Raw genomic sequence first — 20,184 nt, forward strand, 5'->3', positions numbered from 1 at the left:
ATATATATATATATATATATATATATATATATATATACACACACACCTATAGTATATCTTAGGGGGGCATTAGCATTATCGGGGACATTTTAGTAAACCCATTAATTTTTTGCTCTTGTAAGCATTGTTTTTTTGTAAGATAAATGTCCCAGTGAGCAACTTTTATAGAGAACAAAAAGTACATACATCGACTATCAAATAGCCTTACAGCCAAGTGCTGATACATCGACTGAGGGTTTGGTTTGGGTCAGCATCAAGGTCAGGCTTAGGACTAGGGTTATGGCAAGGTTTAAATATGGTTATATTAGGGTAATTTATCATTTTTGTAAATAGATGAAAATAAAAATGAAATATAATATATAGTAAATAAAAGTAACAAAAATAAATAAAAAAAACATTTTTATAATAAAAAAATAAATTTAAATAGGGATAAATAAAAGTAGATAAAAATTAAAGAATAATTGTATTTATGATAAAAATAGTATTGAAAAAGGAAAAAAAAACAAGCTAACACAGCAACAAAAAAACATGTATATATATATATATATGTGTACATATATACATATATATATATACGTATACATATATATATACATATATTTATGTATACATATATATATACATATATTTATGTATACATATATATAAATTAGTAAAAACACTTATCTAATTTTTTATTTCTTTAACACAGTGTTTCTCCATCAGATGGTTTATCAGGAAGAATCTATAGGAAGAATATATATATATATATATATACATGTATATATATATATATATACATGTATATATATATATATATATACATGCATATATATATGCATGTATATATATATGCATGTATATATATATATACATGTATATATATATATATATATATATATATATGTTTACTTTGTTTTTTTATAGTTACAAAATCAATTAGTAATAATCAAACAATTAGAAGTGAATTATGAAAAAATAAGCAATGAATTATTAGAATTAAGAGCAAATGCATGCGAGGAGGTAGGTACAAAGTAAATTTATTATTTTGATCAAACCTTTTTGTTTTTCCTTATAAAATCTCCCCATAAAACTTATTTAAATAGTAAAAGTTTTTGTTATATATTATTTGTTTTATATTTGTTAATATTTTTATTTTTTATTTAAAGAAGATTTTTTAAATAGATTTTATTCAAGGAACAAAAAATTTTATGTTTGTCAGAAGAATTAGAAATGGCCAATTTACGGTATTCTAATATCAGTGAAGAGGTAAAATTAATATTAGTTTATAGCATTAAAGATAATACTTGAAGTATATTAAATATTTTAATATGTATTAAAGATAATAAGTAAAATATAATCAAACTATTATAATATTATAGTATGTTTTATTAAAAATCTTTTAATTAATTATTTTTTTAATACTTCTTTTGAATAGAAATATTTTATAATCATTTTATCTTATTTTCAAACTGTCATATCTGTCTTCCCTTTGAAATGAAAACAAAAAAACATATTTATGATATAAAAAGTTGCTATTAGTTTTATAAGTAGTTTTTTGAAGTTAGAAATGAAGGATTTATACATTTATAAAAAATTTTCTAATTTCATGGAATAAGTGCTAAATGGAGAGGGTGTTGCAACTTTATTTTATAAAATGAAAATTCCTTATTTTTTATGTTATAAAATATAGAACTATTGGAAAAATTCAAATAATTCTATTTCATTCTTATAAAGATATTTCGGTTTCATAAAAATATTCCGTTCTGAAGAATAAAATATTCTGGTCTGGAGAATAAAATATTCTGGTCTGGAGAATAAAATATTCTGGAGAATGTCTAATAAGTGGTAAACTCGCTTTTTTATTAATTGCTAAACACTTTCTAGCAAGCAATATCATTTGATTTAGAAATAACATTTATTGGGAAAAAAATTTAGTGAGTACACTAGATGGATGTGTTTTAATGTTTCTTTGGTAACTCAGATTAGCAAATAAATTTTTGAAACCCTAAGCTCATAAATTTGTCTACCCAGTTATCTAATAGGATTGTATTGTTTCCGAATTCATCTTTCTAATTTGTTTACTAAATAGATAAGTTAAATAAAATAAAGCTCATATTAGTCTTTAACAAATATGAGCTTTTTCATTAAGGTTCATGAGTTCTCAAGGGATTCATTGAGTTCTCAAGAGGTTCATTGAGTTATTACCTTTGTTTAATCGATGATTTTATAACAGGATATTAGGGACTGTTTAAATGGTTTTAAGTTTTGTGAGATTTTTTGTAATACATCCAGTGTGGGTTGTAAAGTAAACCATGTAAAGTTAGAAAACTAGTTGTGTACTGGTGCAAATGATGTTGAAGAGTTTTATTTATTTCTAAAATTCTTTATTAAATTTGATTTCCAAAATTTCTTTTCTGAAATTTCATTTCTAAAATTTACACAAAAGATAAATAAAAAATAAAATCATCATCATCATCATCATCATCATCATCATCATCATCATCATCATCATCATCATCATCATCATCGTCATTAACTCCTTCATAAAAATCTAATTTAACCTTGTCTAATGTAATCTAACTTCACCACATTTTCATTGTAGATGTGAAAAAAAGAACTAACATGAGGTTCTTTATAGAGTTATAAGCTTCATAGAGGGCTGTGAGTTTCTAAATAGAGAGTTTATGGGAGATTTTTCATACAAAGCTAATGTAAGCTCCTTCATTAAGAGCTAACGCAAGCTCTTTTATAAAGAGAGGGGATACTTTCTCTTTTATATTAATTTATTTTAAATTCATAAAAATCATAATTATTATGTTTTTATACAATAAATATTCTTTTTTTTTTTTTTTAATAAATTTTGCATCTTTAGTTAACCAGTCTTGAGACAGAACTAGAAAACAAATCCAAATCAGTAGATTTTTCAGATGACTTAAATTTAATGAAAACTCAAGTAAACATTTTTTATTTATTAAATCATTTTTTGATCATTTTTTTTGGAAGAATTTGCTTGTAATTTAAATAAATACTTTTTACAACTTTGTTTTTTTTAATCTTTGTTTATTTTTTAGCTGAAGGATTTATACTTTTAGATTGTCATATTTATTTTAGTTAGAGGTAGCCCAAGAAGATATCCATCAACTTGAGATGGGTTTAACTTTAATTACAGAGAAACATGAAGCTTTATTAAAAGAGGTAGCTTTGAAGTATCTTATATTTTGTTTTATATTTTCAAAGGATTAATTTATCAAATGTATTTTGATTTAGGAAATATATATTTTAATATTTTTTTCTATTTTTATGCATTCACTTTCCCAAAAGATAAGGGAAATATCTACAGTTGAGGGTACAACTCTTTTTCTAACCTTTAATCTTAAATCTCCAAAATCTCTAGACACCACTTATTTGTCGTAAAATAAGGGGCTTGATTTGTGAATGATATTGTAAAAGTAATAACAAATGGAATTTCAAAAACTGCTTGAAACATAAAATGGCATCAATAGTTATTGGAAGTTATGGAAAAAAATATCAACTATGAAACAAGTTTTAACCTTTTCTTTTATATTATTGCTCTTAAATTCATGACTTGGCATATGTATATTCCATCTCTATTCTTATATGTCATGTACTTTTACCTTGCTAATAGTGGTAGATAGTGCAAGAATATCATTTACTTAGTTAACAGTGGTGATAGTGGAAGAGCGGTTTTAAAAGAAAAACTTATGCTCATGCTGTAAATTCTCATTTCTTATGTTAGAGAAGCTGATCATATTCCATATGATGACTTTTTATTGCCTTTTTATTGTTAACTTTTGACAAGCATATTTATTTAACTTTTATGTATAGTACATATAGTAATAATTTTATTTTGATAAAAATTTAATGGTTTCTCTAATTCTAGAATGTGGTTAAGGATTCTTCTGTCATAAATCTTCAAACAGAACTGGATGTTACCCAACAAGAATTTGAGCATGTGATTGATGACATTGATAACAAAACTATGGAAATAGAAAGGCTAACCATTGTGATTGGACATCTACAGAAAAGTTGCCAAACTCTAGAAGCTGAGAAAGATAATCTTGAAAAGCAGGTAGTTGAAAAGTTTATTATCTCCATCATATACAGGTAGCAGGATACAGGTAGCAGGTAGTAGCAAAATTATTATATACATTATATGCAATTACACAAAAAAATGTTTGGAATTTAGTTTTAAACAAAAAATAACAACTAAAATGCGGTAGTGGTGTAGTGGTAAAGCGCTCATTTCATAAGCGAGAGGTTCCGAGTTCGATTCCCACCATGTCCCTGGTAGTACCGCCCTTAACTTGTTTCTCCGCGCAGCTGCCTTGTTCGTCAAGGTTTGTGTTTCGGAGTTATAAAGTTGAGAGAGGGTTATAACCACAAGTAGCCTCCTCATCTGTAGTGGCCTTCTCGGCCTTGGGGAGGTGAATTACAAAAAAAAAAAGGGATATGTTCTGAGAGTTTTTTATTAGAGATAAGAGATAATAAGAGATCAGTGCTTAAAAGTTAGTGATAATCTTTATAATTTAGTAATTAATCTTTATAACCACTGAATTTTTTTGTTTGGGTACACAAGCAAAATTGATTTGTGTAACTAATTTTTTACTTTTCCCTAACTTAATGTTCTATAATTTTGAGTTATTTTTCCTATAAATTTTTTTTAATCTAAGGTTTGCTTTAACTCTTAACATATTAAAGCAGTTTATTCTAACAGTTGACAACATATTAAAGTAATTTGTTGTAATAATTTGAATATAATAACTTAAAATTTCTTATATTAAATGTTTTTCTACTTTGAAAAACAAACTATTAAAAACTCTTGTTTTTGAACATGCAACATATATTCATTTATAAGAAAAAGACAAATTTTTTAAATATACCCCAACCATATCAAACATTTGACTTTTATTGATTGTCATTGAGCCAATTGGAAACTGATGATATTTTGAATTTAAAGAACAAGTACTCGGAGGAGCATAACTGACAGGAAGAGCATAACTGACAGGAGGATTTGGAATTGAAAAACTTCAAAAGTTGACAACAAGAAAAATTTCAACAGAAAAATTTCTTTTATTATTGTTGCTCATTTCAATTTGATCAACACAAAAAGTTTTCTCTCGATGTTTAAAAGTCATAAATGTTTATATAAATGTTTAAAAGTCATAAAACGTTCTCAATAAATGTTTAAAAGTACTTAATTGACAATGAATTCTCATTAGTGGGTGTAAAAATGACATGATTTCACATTAGTGGGTGTAAAAATAACATGGTTTCACATTAGTGGATGTAAAAATAACACATTTAGTATAATCATCTTGTTTAGTATCTATAATGGATTAAATTATCTAAATTATCTTAGTATCTAATTAAAAAAAATGGTTTATCCTTTCAAATTGTTTAACAGTAATAAAAACACTTTAATTAAAGTAATAAAAACTTGAATATATTCTTAAAAAAATAAAAACATAATAAATTTATCATCTGATATTGATGCATCTATAAACCTCTTGATCAACATTAAACTCAAAGTTTTAATAAAGTTACAAATTAAGCTCAAACTTCTAATAAGTTATAAATTGAATCATATAATCAAAAACACAAATATTATGTAACCTAATAAAACTAAACACTTTTACTTTTTAAAATATTCATAAAGAATATTTGATAAAATATTAGATATAAGAAAAATGAAATAAATTGAATTTTAATTTTAACTACATTAAAATTTATACGAACAAGCAAACTTAAGGCAGGTTCTACAAGGCATAAAACTTCTCAACAACTAAATAAACAAACTTTAAAATTTGTAACAGCATAATATAAAAATATATATATAAAAAAAAAGTATAACATAAAAATACAATATAAAATAAAATATATAATAAATACAATATAAAAAATAAAATAAAAATACAAGCCTCTATTGGCTTTGTTTGCTTTTTCACTCATTTTTTACTCTGTCAAATCAATAATAAAAAATCAATATATATACAATTATTATTAACAATAGAATTAAAGAATATAATGAAATAGAGGTTATAATGAAATAGAGGATGTAATAAAATAGAGGATGTAATGAAATAGTTATAACAATGTTTATTCTTTTTGATCTTAATTAATTATTAAATAAACCTTTTACAGATATTTTATGATCATGTTGCAGAGAATTTTTTTTATGAATAAAATAAGATTTTTATAAATTAAATTTTTTAACAAAATTTTAATTTATAAAAAAACTTTTGTTTTGAATTTAGTTACTTTTAAGTTTATTTAAAAAATTTGTTTTCTTAAAAGTATGTTTAAAAATTTGTTTGCTTAAAAGTTTATTCTAATTTGAAATTTATTTTATTCAAAAATTTATTTAAAAAAAAATTTATTTTATTTAAATTTTTATTTACTTATAATTATTCTTAAAAACACTGGTCAACTGAATTGTATTGGTGATGAAATCAGCCAATTATAACTAATTTTGCTGTGCTGAAAAAGAATATGACAATAAAAATGATGTTTAACTTTAGTTTTTATGACAAATTAAATTTTACTTAAAAATGGTTTTTTTCAATTAAACAATGGGTATATCTTCTTGCTGAGTCATCATTGCATTTACAACAACTTCCTGCTGAGTTATTTACAATATTTTTGTGTTCAGTTGTTACATTTACTGATTAAATATTTTCTTCTACTATGATTCAGGTACAGAAAAACTTTTGAATAGCACATATGAATTTTTCCATGTCAGTTAGCATTCATTATATCAAAATGCCTTGAAAAGGAACAAGATAAAAACTATATGTTACACTACTTGCGCTTCTAACCTCTGGAATTGGATTAATCAAAAAGTTTGTTCAAAGTCATTTGTTAAAGCCTGCTATTTTTGTGTGGTACCTACCCTAGAGCACAGAACATCCAAAAAATAAAGAATTGCAGTTTCCCCACTACCTCATGAAGGAAAACTCCCCATTTATCAGTTTCAGCAGATTCACCAGCAGACTATTCTCTGGAATCTGAAGAAGAAGAATCAGATCATGCTAGAGTTAAAATCACTTAAACCCTCACCATCATAAAATCCAGATTTTATTTCTGAGATAACTTTAGTAGACTGACCCAGAATTACATAGAATGAATCAAGTGGCATGATCAGAGACCTAGATTTAATCAAAATAAATTAGAAGTCAACCAAGTTTTTCTGCTTTCTCTGTAAGTGGCGTAGAGCACAGTCACTATAAAAAATGGTATGGCTTTCCTGAAAGTTTCTAGAAACTTCCAGGAAAAAATGGGTCTCTTCAACTAGTAGACTTCAAGAGAAAAAAAAGGTTTTGTTACCACCATTACATATAAAGTTGCAACTTCCCTGACTACTTTCTTGATAACTGTGATGCGGTTAGTGATGAACACAATAAATATTTTCATCAGGATATAGTAACAATGGAAAACAGGTATCAGGGAAAATGGAGTATTGCAATGTTAACTGACTAATGCTGGATTGTGGTGAGACAGGCCAACAAAAAAAGTATGTTGTAATGCAAAGGACTTATGTTTAAGTTTATATACTTTATCATCACAGAAAACTAACATACAGGCACTTAGAAGTGTTTTTATATAACATTTATAGTAAAACTCTGTTTAAGTATTGTCATTTTAAGTTTCTAACTTTAAAGATATTTCTTTAGTCACAGGAATGAATACTTTTTAAAAAGAAGCAAAAAAATTAAACTGTAAAAATGTTTTTTTAAATTGTTGACCAGTGAAGTTTATTTTATTTAAAATATTACTTTTTCTTTAAAATTGATGCAGTTTGTTCAACTAAATCTTTTAATTCATAGGTTGTAACACAAGAATTGTATATTGACAAACTGCAAACTAAAATTCAACTCTTGGAAGAAAACAACATGAACTCTGTAAGTAATATATCTTTGTATGTATTGTTAACTTAATATGTTAATATTATGTTATCAATAAACACTTTTAGGTTTTGATGAAATGACTTTTACCTGTCTACTTATGAAAATACTTTTAACAATGTGAACATTCATTTATTCATTGATAATGAAAATAAAATAAGGTACATGCAGAAAAATCTGTAATTTTCAAAAACAATACGGCATTTGATGAGGCGCTATTTAATTTTGCAGATGAAATTATTTAAGAATGGTAATTTTATTTTATTTCAATTTTTAAAAATTATAATAAAGATTATAATTTAAAGAATTTTACAGAAGGGCAATTTTTAAAAACAAAAGTAATCAATAGCTGAAGAAAATCAATAAGCATTATCTTTAAAAGGAACATCCTACTCTACTCGATCAATTGTAATAACAATTTAATGTTATAGTTAGGTAATTTTTAATTTAAATATTTAATTGGATTGCTCATTGCAGTCCAATTTAATATTAAAATTATAAATGACCTCAATTTAACATTAAATCTTATAAGCAAATTTTTGTTGTATTATAAATTTAGTCATATCATAAATTTAAAAATTTGCTAAATTATGTTTGCGCCACCAATCAAAGGAATCTCTACCACTTGTTGATCATCTGTCGTGTTTTATCTGCAATTGAATTAAGATTATCTATCGTGTTGCTAAATGAAACTGTTTTATGAATTTCCATTCTACCAAATGAAATATTTTGGTTTTACCAAAAATTAAAATACAACTCTTAACACACCTATCAACTTTAATAAACTTAAATAAAATAGAAGTTGGAAATGCTAGATTATATTGTACAACTTCCTGTTTAGCAGAAATGTTAGATCAAGAATTAGAAACTATTTCTTAGCTTTATTTGACTTGTGATTCTCGCTTCCTTATTCAAAACTGGGGACTAATAACTTTAATGCTTTTTTGATTTTTTTTGTAATGTCAGAGCTTGTTCTACATGTTTCTTTTTTTTAAAATTTTATTATTAAGTTTAACTTATTTATGCATACATAATAATTTATGTTAGTTTATACATACATTATAATAAACTAGAAATATAGTCTGATAAAAATTCTTTGAAACTTTTGAAGTTTCAAAAACTAAATTTTGGCAGTTTTTAAAGTAGTTTTTTAAAATTAGTATAAAAGAGATAAATCAGATACCACTTTATGGAGTAAGTCATAATCTTAAATATATTATAATCAAAAGTTAACTATTTACTGGAATAAAATAACAAAACTGAAATAAGTATCAAAACTTCTATAACACAGTTTGATGAATAATTACTTTAATGCATAATGCATTGTTATTAGGTTTTGGGGATTTTTTGTACAATATTTTGTTATGTTTTTTAGAGTGAACAATTGGAGAAGCTAAAAATTGAATTAGAAAAGTCCTTTCACGATATTTCAACTTTAAATCAAAAGGTAATTTTGTGATTGCCTTATATATGACTTTTAATAACAAAAGTAATTGTTCTTGGAATAGACCTAAGAAATAGATGTGTGTTTTACATAATTTTTTATTTTAATTAAATTCAATATTGAAAAACAATAGTTATTATAATTTATGAAATAGTTTTCATAGGTATGTACACATATTTTAATGTGTACATACCTATGAAAACTATTTTATAAATTTAAGTATAAATAGTTTGTGATATATATATATATATATATATATATATATATATATATATATATATATATATATATATATATATACATATATATATACATATATCAGACCTAAGGTCTGCATTCAGCAATGCTGACCTAATTGCCAAGCTAAGCTTTGGGGTCTGCAAAAAATTGCAGACCTTGTTTCTATGTTTTATGGTAAAACCTTTGTGTCAATAACTTTTTCCCAACCTGATGCCGACCTCCAATAGGTTAAAGTCGGCACTTCATTGCTGACCTCGTTTTTTCTAATTCTGAGGGTTGTTTATATATATATATATATATATATATATATATATATATATATATATATATATATATATATATATATATATATATATGTGTGTATATGTATATGTATATGTATATATATATATATATATATATATATATATATATATTGCACACTCAAATTTTAAAAATAAATGATATAAAAAGTATACATGCTAATTTCATTATACATTTATACTTAAATTATATACTTAAAAAATGTATAAAATGGTATCAGGGCATTTATACTTTTACTTAATCAGGATTTTGAAATTTAACAAATTCTTTAAATTGTTTTATATTGTGACGAAAACAAATTTTTTATTTGTTCCATTGCCTTCAAATTGAATTTTGCTAGTTTTTAATTTATAATTTAAAAGTAATAACCAAATGGTAGTTGTAGTTACTGCATTCAATTGTTTTTAAATCTATCATATGTATATATATATATACATATGTATATATATATATATATATACATATGTATATATATATATATATATATATATACATATGTATACATATATATGTGTGTGTGTGTTTGTATATATATATTTATTTATATATGTGCTTATATATGTGTATACATGTATATGTTTAAATATATGCATACATACATTTAATCACATAAAAAAATTTTTATAGCTAGCAAAGCAGTCTGATTACCTTATATCGCTTGAAAATTTACTTGTCCATCTCAAAAAAGATGCAGGTGAGACTAAGATGCAAAACAATCTTCTTGAAGATACATTACGAGAGATAAAAGACTCATTAGACCAAAATGTAGATGATTGTAATCATTATAAAACTTTATATTCTAAACTTAATTCTGAATATAAGTCGTTAGAAGAACTTCAAAAAAAAACACAAAATGCATGCAGTCTTTTGCAGAAAAAAAATACTGAATTACTTGAGGAAATAGATTTTTTTAAAACAGAAACAAGTGAGGCAGCTGAGCAGGTTGTCCATTTACAGAATTGCTTTGATTGCCTAGTCAGCCAATGTAATAAAAAAAGTTTAAAGGTATTTTTATATTACTTTTATTTCAAATTTTTTCTCATCTATAATTTGTTTTAAATTGATTTTAAAGTAATAATTGATAATAACAATACAGTTAGTAATGTAAATAATAGAATAATGATAGTTTTTAATATTTCACTTATTTAAATATATTTCCATTTTTTGTTTCTGTTTATTTAAGTAAATTAAAGTAAATTTAAGAGACAGCTATTATATTATATTATTATTACTATTTTATTCTAAAAAAATTTTAAACCACCAATCATATGACTACTTCATTTTTAATTTATCTGATAGTTTTAAATGGGATGGAGATGTTTGTTTGATGGAGATGTTTTCTCGATCTTCTAATAGTTGTTCTAGGATATTGCACTTAGTTTAATGCTTAGTTGTTCTAAAATTTTGCACTTAGTTTAATGCTGGGCAATAAATTTTACGTTTAAAAATGCCTAATTGCCATGCTAACCATCTCTTAACCATGCAAGTTTTCCACTCTTTTCTAAGTTAAAGTATCATTTATCTTCAATATTCAATGAAATGTGAGTATTTAGTGAAATGCAGGGAACTTCGATTTAAATTATTGTTTCTATTTTACCTGTCTTTAATTTGTTTTATTTGACTTGATTTTTTTTAAGAGCATAATAAAAATCAAGACAAGTTCATTACAGTCTTTTTTATATCAAAGCTAAGTAAAATGTCCTTAAATATAATATTTAATTTTTGATGTTGACATAATAATAACACCTTCTCTGTTATTATTATGTCAACATCAAAAATTGGGCTATATGAAGTTTAACAGGCTATTAAATGTTCAGATTGAAACTTTACATAGACAATTAGACAGGCATCATTTTGATTACAATAAAGCAATAAAAATAATTTTGTTAAGGAATATTTTGAAAGTTCAAAATGCAGTTCAAGCAAAAGTTAACGATATTTGAATTTATACCTAGATAAATCAATTATATATTAGTTATAAATTAAGTTATAACCAAAACTGTTTAAAATATAATTAATATTCTTACAATAGAGAAGAAAATAGTTCAAGTTCAAAGATGTTTTTACAAAACATTAATGATAAAAAAAATTTTTAAATCAATTTTTATCTTTTTAATCAATTTTTACAAAGTGAACAATTTGCTGACTGTTAATAAACTAATAGTTATAAAATAAAAAATTTTGAAAAAATATAAAAATATAAGGGTGTATATAATATTGATTTAAAAAATAGCACTTATGTTGAATTACTTTTGATTAAAATTTAATGTTCAGTTAAATAAAAATATTTTAACAAAGTGTTTATTAATTTATTTATTATAAACATCACTTTTAAGAAAGACCCAACATTTTCAAAGAAAACAAGAATAAATAAACAAGACAAAAAAATATATAGAAAAAAGTTTATTTTCAAAAAAAAACTGTTTAGATGAAAACTTTGCAGTGTTGCTCATTTATTCTAAAAACTACATTTGAATCATTTGTCAAGTCTCACACCTGCTGAGCTAGATTGTGGTGTAATGAAATTACATAAAATTGTTTGTTTTCTATTTGTTTAGGAAAACCTGCATGAAATATATAGATACATATATACATACATACATACATACATACATACATACATACATACATACATACATACATACATACATACATACATACATACATACATACATACATACATACGTACATACATATGTTATAATTACTTTGAACATTGTATATTTGTTGAATAAAAGAAAAATATTTTAATGTTTGGTTATAGTAAATTTTTATCTATTTTAAAGCTTAACTCTCCCACCAGCTCCCCTTCAGATTCACTGCTTCAAAAAAAAATTAGAAACACCATTGATCAGTTTGAACTTTTAGAAAACATTTTCCAGGATTATATGACTGAGGTAAATAAAAAGTTACTTGAATAGAAATGTTAATAATTTAATGTAATATGTATTGCTTTCTTCAATCATTTCTAAATTCATTTTAATTATTCAATTATTTTAGAAAAAAAAAATTAATAATGCATTTGTTATTTTTAATGTACAGTTGAATTGATGCCATGTTTACATGATAGTGTTCACAAAATGTACTTTTTTTTATTACTTATTTTGAGTTTGTTTTTATTCAAAATTTAGAATAAAAATCTTTCAGAAAAAGTGAAAGAATACTCCAACAATTTAGCTGTAAAAGAAATGCATCTTTCTCAAAAGATTAATGAGTTGACATTGAAACTTGAGGAGGTTGTTTATTTTGAATTCTTGACATAAACTAACTAATAATAATTGACATATAAATTGACACACTAGATTTAAAAATAGAGTTAACTGAAGGTTGTCTGATTGGGTGTTAGCAAAAAAACTTTTTACTTTGATAGATTTTCTTAAGCAAGTTTAATACAAAAAATAAAAGTTTTAATTTATCTTTATAGCTCTATAGATCAGAGCATGCTCTCAAAGAAAGTGATGACAAATACAATGTTATTTTGGACAAGTACAATGTTATTTTAGATGAAAAAAATTCGTTGTTATTAAAGGTTTGTCATTGTTTAAATTTGTATTATTATATTTTTCATTGGTTTGTTTATCATTTTATGAGAGATTACATAAAGTTTATCATTTTATGAGAGACTACATGAAGTTTATCATTTTATGAGAGACTACATGAAGGCTAAGAATGATGATTAAACTTTTTGGTTACAAATTAAATTGTGTGACTCTATCGATGGTTAAAAAAAGTAAATAAAATATGAGCAAAAAAAAAAATTTTCTGTTTTATTTTTTTCATGTTTGCAATAAATGGTTTGTCTTTTTGTTTTCAAGTTTCCTCCTTATGATTTCTATATTATAAATAGAGTATGTATCAATATAATGTATAACCTGAACATAAAATTTTTCATGTTATGCATAACACTATGGATATTGGTACCTACTTTAGAGATTTTTAATTACCTTCATCAAAGGTAATTAAAAATCTTTAAAGTGGGTACAAGCCTGCATGGGTGTTGCAGGCTTGGCCAGGAAGACGTGCCATTTCAAGTGTTTATATGATCACACAAATAATAATTTGTTTTGACGATTTAACGTAAAAGTCTTAGGTTCCTTTGCTCACCTCAAGTTTGATTGACCATTTTTTCTAATAAACCCAGCACGGAGTTGTAGCTCTTTTGGCTTGTAGCCTATGCTGATTAATGCGTGCATTCAATCAATTGAAATCCATTCTTTAGGTCTTATGCCTGACTGTGATATGCTAGCCTATAAGCGCAAGAAGTGGGTGTATTAAGCTTTCTGTTCACTCGATTAGAAAGTGGGCGAAAACATAACAAAACTATAACAGGCGACAGAACAGAATATACTAATGCACTACACCATCATGGCTGTAGACATCAACAGTCTCTAATATCAGTAAATCTAATATTTGTTCTTTGTTGCATAAGATCTACACACAGGGTGACTAGAGCGTTAGTTGTTTCTACCCCTGCCCTTTGAGCATCTATACTTAGTTCTTCTACTTCACAAAAGTCTTACCACTCATTTTAATATTTTCTTATATTTTTTTATTTTCTATTCAACAACACCATCTGCAATCTGTAGGTTCATAAACAATTATACATACACTTGTTGTTTAGCAACTTTTTTGTAGTATGCATGGGTGTAGGATTATAATAATATGGGTGTAAGCATGGGTGTAGGGTTATAGTAGTATGGGTTTTTAATCCTATTATTTTTTGTGTGTTTTTTTTTCAGGTCCAATTTTTGTGTGATATTGTCTACTGTAATAAAAATAACATGCTTATTTAGATAATATAACAAAAAAAATTTATATAAAAATATTTAGTTAGCACAGGTTTCTTTTTTACTAAATTTTAAAAGTTTAATGTTTATGTTTCTTTTGTGGTTTGGGAGGGTTACTGCAATGCCTTTTTCCTACTGAAATATGGCATTATAGAAGACTTCAAGTTATCAGAGTTTTTTATCTCCTAATTAAGTTGCTTTCACTATGGCTAAAGTGTTGCTTCAATATAGGATCATTTTTAATGGATTTTTTTATTCTATGTTTTTGTCTTTTTTAGGTTGCTGCAATGGAGAAAGCTTTGAAGAATGTGCAATCTGATTTAAGATACTCTCTTGATGAAGAAAAAAACAAAGAAATTCAGGTTATATATTGCATTTTATTTATTACATATTACAACTTGTTGATGCAAAATTGTTAACTTGTTATGTATAAAAGAATAAATGATGTTATACTTGTTAAGTATAAATTGTAATAGTTTTTGACTTTAGGCAGTTGTTCATTTTATATGATTTCTTCAACTAATATTTAACCTGTTCTTTTTTAAATAAAATGTAACCTCTTCTTTTTATATGAATTCTTTTTTTAAAAAATGTAAATTTTTCTTTTTATGTGACCTATTCTTGCGACATGTTCAATAATGCTGTATTAATATATTTGTTGTATATAATTGTGATGCAGGTTGAGAAATTACATGAGAAAATTAAAGAAAAAGATAAAGAAACAACCATATACAAAAGTAAAATTGAAGATTTATCTAATGAGGTTTAGATGTTAGATTTATTTTATCTGTTCGTCTTTTCTTTATTTATTTAGGATTAAAGTTTTATGTAATCTTTAATTATCTAAATGTCTAAAGGATATTAAACAACATTATTTAAATGCGCTAACTAACATTTTAAAAAATCTTAAAAATATATATTAATTTTTTTTTTTTGCACTAGCGGGTGATGCGGAAGTTATCGGACAAAATAAAAACATCAATAACTTATTTATAAATAAAAAAACAAACTGCTATTATATTTTTTTTAAATAAAGCATTTATCTTTTAATAAAAATATATTATTTTTTATATGAAAAAACACCACCATCTGCAATTGATCTCAATTTTGCTCTGACGCCTTTCATATGCGACTGTAAAAAGTTTAAACCAATTTCTTGTAGTTTTAGTTTAATGCAATCAATCAAAACTTGCTCTGTTGAAGCTTGCCAATCTCCCTCGTAAACCTTCTGTGCCAAATGTCCCCAAAAATTTTCAATTGGTCGTGCTTGAGGCACATTTGGGGGATTGGATTCTTTATCAACGTAATAGACATATTGGTCCATCCAATTTAGAGAATCTTTAGAATAATGAGAACTTGCTAAATCTGGCCAAAATAAATAGTTAAAGTCTCCATGATACTTGTGAATAAATGGAAGAAGTTGTTTTTCTAAACATTCGTTAATATAGATTGATGAATTGATCGCTACAGCCTTGGAAGTGCGAAACAATGGCTCGGACATACCACGGTCAGATATGGCTATCCACATTAATAATTTTTTTGGAAATTTCTCTTTTCCTATAAAACGAACACTTTCTGAACATGTCTTTTTGTTGTTTGTGTAGTATCCAGAATTTCCAGGCATGTTGTCCCCTGCAAAACAAAAGTATTTTTCGTCATCGATGACTAGAAGCGATTTTGTGTTATAGAGTGGATTAACTAGTTTCCTGCTTCTTTTCTTTGCCTTTATTTGTTGTTCTATAGTGTATTTTGGAGTCTTTTCACATTTTCTATATTTAATATTCATTTTTTTTTTAACTGACGACCAATTGTCGATTGATTTACACCGAATTTAATACCTATTTTTCTCTGACTGACCCCTTTTCGATTGTTGACAAGTCTCGTTAATTCGGCTTTCTTTTCTCTAGTCAAGGATGTCGGACAACCAGGGTGCTTTCTATCAGAAAACGATTGAACAGTTTCAAGTCTTTTTAGGTTATCATATATTATATTTCGAGCAAATCCTTCCTTTTCAAAATGATTTACGATTTTTTATTTTTTATTTTTCCTTTATATTTTAAAAACATTTTTAGTCGCTTTCGAAAAGATTCTCGTTCAGCTGCATTTAACCTCATTTTACCACAAAAACTGATTATTATGCTCAAGTAATAATCAGTTTTTGTGATAAAATCAAAGATAAGCCACAAAAACTAATTATTATGCTCAAATAATGAAATTAGGATTTGTCCGATAAATTCCGCATCACCCGTTACTATTCCCAGGTGTGTGATAGCGTATTGCTAGTAGGTGTAAAAGAGTTACTAACATATAAATAATAGAGATTAAAGTGGTACTAACATATAGATAATAACAGTAAAAGAGGTACTAATATATAGATAATAGAGATTGAAGAGGTACTAACATATAGATAATAGAGATAAAAAGGGTACTAACATATCTTTAACAGTTTTAGTTAAATAATGCAACATTTTTTATTTTTGTTAGAACCAATCATATCAAGATATCTTAATGAGGTATGAAAGACAATTAAATGATGCACAAAATCAAAATACTCAACTCTCAATACAATTGGAACAAAAGTGTCGTCTTATATTAGCTGCGCAAGAGTCTATTGTCAAGCTCCAAAAACGAGCAGAGTGCAGTAAAAAAGAGGTTGTTTTTTTATATTCACAATTTTTGCATTTTAATTTATTTTAAGTAATTTAACACAGAATAGTATTTTTTTTTTTAGATTTCAAATTCGGAGCAGCGCTCAGCTGAACTGGAATTAAGTAAATTATCTGATCTCCATAAAGATTTGATAGATAAAGTAAGTTTATTTTATTTCAAAACAGTTTAACCTGTTAACAATATTAGAAATAATGATAAAATAAATGATAAATAAAGTTGTGACAACCTAGTGCATTCATTTCAGAAAGAATAAGTAGCTGTAATTATGTAATTAGCTCTATTTTATTAAAAAAAGTGCGTAATGTACCTTAAAAGTCTATGGGAAGGTATATTTAGCTTTCCATTGTTGATATTCCTAGTTAAATGTATATATATAAATTGAGTATTCTTTAAAAAAGTTTTATATTAGAAAGATACATTTTTATTAAGGGAATCATAAACAAAAATCATAAACAAAAAGAAAGTTAGTAAATATAACAAAGTTTTTGGTGACAAAGTTTAAGTTTTTTTTAGTTTAAGTTTTTTTCAGAGTTTTACAATTATAAAGTTTGATTTTAGTTGCACAATTGCAGTGTAAAATTTTTTATTTTGGAGATGAAAATATAAGTTCAAAATATTATAAATATAAAAAATATTAGTTCAGTTTTTCCAAATTAAAAGAAACAAAGTTATCATTTAATTTGGAAAAGCTGAATGAAACTAAATGAACTAAATCTTTTAGATCCAAATTTATTTTTTCACACAAAGAATTTATGCAAGATATTAGCAGGTCTTGTTAAAAAGCCTTACGCTGTTCGCATTTTATATACGAAATGGTGATTTTATCTACATGTTAAGCCATTTACGTTACGCCAAAACTTTTTTCAATTGGAGTATTTAAAACAGTCTTTTGAAATATTTCATAACAAAAATATTAAGCAGTAATTAATTGTTGTAAAAAAACATTTTCACTGCAATTGTGAAATTTTTGTTGTTGTTGATAAAAAAACAGAAAGTTAAATAAATTTTTTTCTGCTTTACGTTTTTAAAAAATTTGATTTAAATTTACTTTATTATATTTAAATTAAATTAATTATTAAATATTAATAAATTTATATTTTATTAAATTTAATTTAAATTTTTTTAAAAATTTAAAATGCTCTGTTTTACAATTTTTTTTTACTTTTAAAATTTCCAAACTATTCTTAAAAAAAATAAATTCTTTTTATCAATTTTAATTTAAGTTACTTTTTTATGTTTGTTTTACATTCAACTATTTTGTTTATTTATATACAGTTTCAAATCAATAAATTCTTTCCATCCTGTTACAGAAGAGCTAATATACAAAAGTGCCTAATGTTTATAACTGCATATAAATTTATTGCCAAATAAACTATAATCAAGCCTGTTGTCAAGATTGTTTTAGATGATTTTTTTAGTAAACTTTATATAACAAATATTTAAATAATAAACAAAAAGTTTTTCATTATCATTAATTTTTTAAACTGATCATAGAATGAACGTCGATCAGATTAATTAGTTAATAAGTAGCAGTCAAAGATTTTGTTAAAACCAAAATGTTAAAAATAGGTAATAGGTTGGTTTTTTTTTGACTGTTCAAACATAATCTTTTACGTTCAAAGATTCAAACATAAATCAAACACCTCATTTAGAAAAAAAAAAGTTGTGAGAAAGCAAATATAAAACAATAGTTTTGTGTCATGAATGTTTACGAATGAAGTAGGAATATATATGTATGTTTTTTAATATATGTATGTTTTTTTAAATAAGGAAATATTTTTTGTTTAAACAACATATTTAAATTTTATTGATAATTTTTTTTAATAACAATATTGGTTTTTAACTCAGTTTCAAATTAAATTTAATTACAATGCGGTACTTTAAAATACGCAATTGATGTAATTTAACTTTTAGCAATATAAATATGTATATTGAGTAATGTTACATTTACTCGCGTTATGCTTTTCTGTTAGACAACAAAATCCCGTAACAATGCCTGTATTTATATCATCAGTAAATAGATTGACTGAAGTAAAGCAAACACGTGTAGTCTAGAAGATATCTTTTAGACAAAGTTTAACATTTTGCTATAAAAATACATTTTTTATTTCTATTTTTGTTATTTTTATTTAACTATGATATATTATATTTATACATCAGTGTATATATATGTGTGTATATATATATATATATATATATATATATATATATATATATATATATATATATATATATATATATATATATATATATATATATATATATATATATATATATATATATATATATATATGTATACTGATATATGTGTATTTATGCAATCTAGTATAAAGAAGAAAAATCATCGAACAACCAGCTTCACGAAGAATTGAACAGTTCTCTTATTCAACATCAAGCATTGTTAGAAGAGGTTTGTCAACCATTGTTATTTTTTATATAGAAAATTTTTTATTAAAAAAAACATTTTTTCTGTTGTTCTGTAGGTTGCTTCCAAAGATGCAGAATTACGTGTCTTAAAAACTGAATGGCAAGCTACAAAAAACAAGTGTCATCGGTATGAAAATGAGGTAACTTTATTTTTTTATGTATTATTTGTTTTGTAATTATTTATCTTACTTATTTTAACTGTTTTTATTTACAAGCTTACTGCCAGTAAGGCCACTACCAAGTAACTGTTGAATAGGATTTTTTTTGTAACATATTATTACAACCAATCTTAAACTCTGAAAGACAAACTAGACAAAGCTGCTGAACATAGAAACAAGTTGAGCATTGATAATGATTGATAATGACCGAGGATAATGATTGGGACAAATGGTTGGCTACTTAAAATAGC

The 20,184-nt window shown here is 24.7% G+C and overlaps 1 protein-coding gene across 7 annotated transcripts in view; it reads left to right on the top strand.

The window, feature by feature from the left end:
* The window catches only part of LOC105844548 (golgin subfamily B member 1), a 104,418-nt gene that overhangs the window by 54,902 nt on the left and 29,332 nt on the right, over positions 1–20,184 (top strand). For all 7 annotated transcript variants that reach the window (XM_065818934.1, XM_065818937.1, XM_065818936.1 and 4 more), the window contains exons 17-33: positions 907–1,002; positions 1,165–1,248; positions 2,855–2,935; positions 3,094–3,177; positions 3,884–4,072; positions 7,827–7,901; positions 9,280–9,351; positions 10,519–10,896; positions 12,678–12,788; positions 13,023–13,127; positions 13,316–13,420; positions 14,957–15,040; positions 15,358–15,441; positions 17,163–17,330; positions 17,410–17,487; positions 19,675–19,758; positions 19,832–19,915. In XM_065818934.1, coding sequence (XP_065675006.1) covers positions 907–1,002; positions 1,165–1,248; positions 2,855–2,935; positions 3,094–3,177; positions 3,884–4,072; positions 7,827–7,901; positions 9,280–9,351; positions 10,519–10,896; positions 12,678–12,788; positions 13,023–13,127; positions 13,316–13,420; positions 14,957–15,040; positions 15,358–15,441; positions 17,163–17,330; positions 17,410–17,487; positions 19,675–19,758; positions 19,832–19,915 — 1,962 coding nt within the window. The remainder of the gene's footprint in view (positions 1–906; positions 1,003–1,164; positions 1,249–2,854; positions 2,936–3,093; positions 3,178–3,883; positions 4,073–7,826; positions 7,902–9,279; positions 9,352–10,518; positions 10,897–12,677; positions 12,789–13,022; positions 13,128–13,315; positions 13,421–14,956; positions 15,041–15,357; positions 15,442–17,162; positions 17,331–17,409; positions 17,488–19,674; positions 19,759–19,831; positions 19,916–20,184) is intronic.

The sequence above is a fragment of the Hydra vulgaris genome, chromosome 15, assembly GCF_038396675.1.
Source record: "Hydra vulgaris chromosome 15, alternate assembly HydraT2T_AEP".
Taxonomy (NCBI): Eukaryota; Metazoa; Cnidaria; class Hydrozoa; order Anthoathecata; family Hydridae; genus Hydra; species Hydra vulgaris.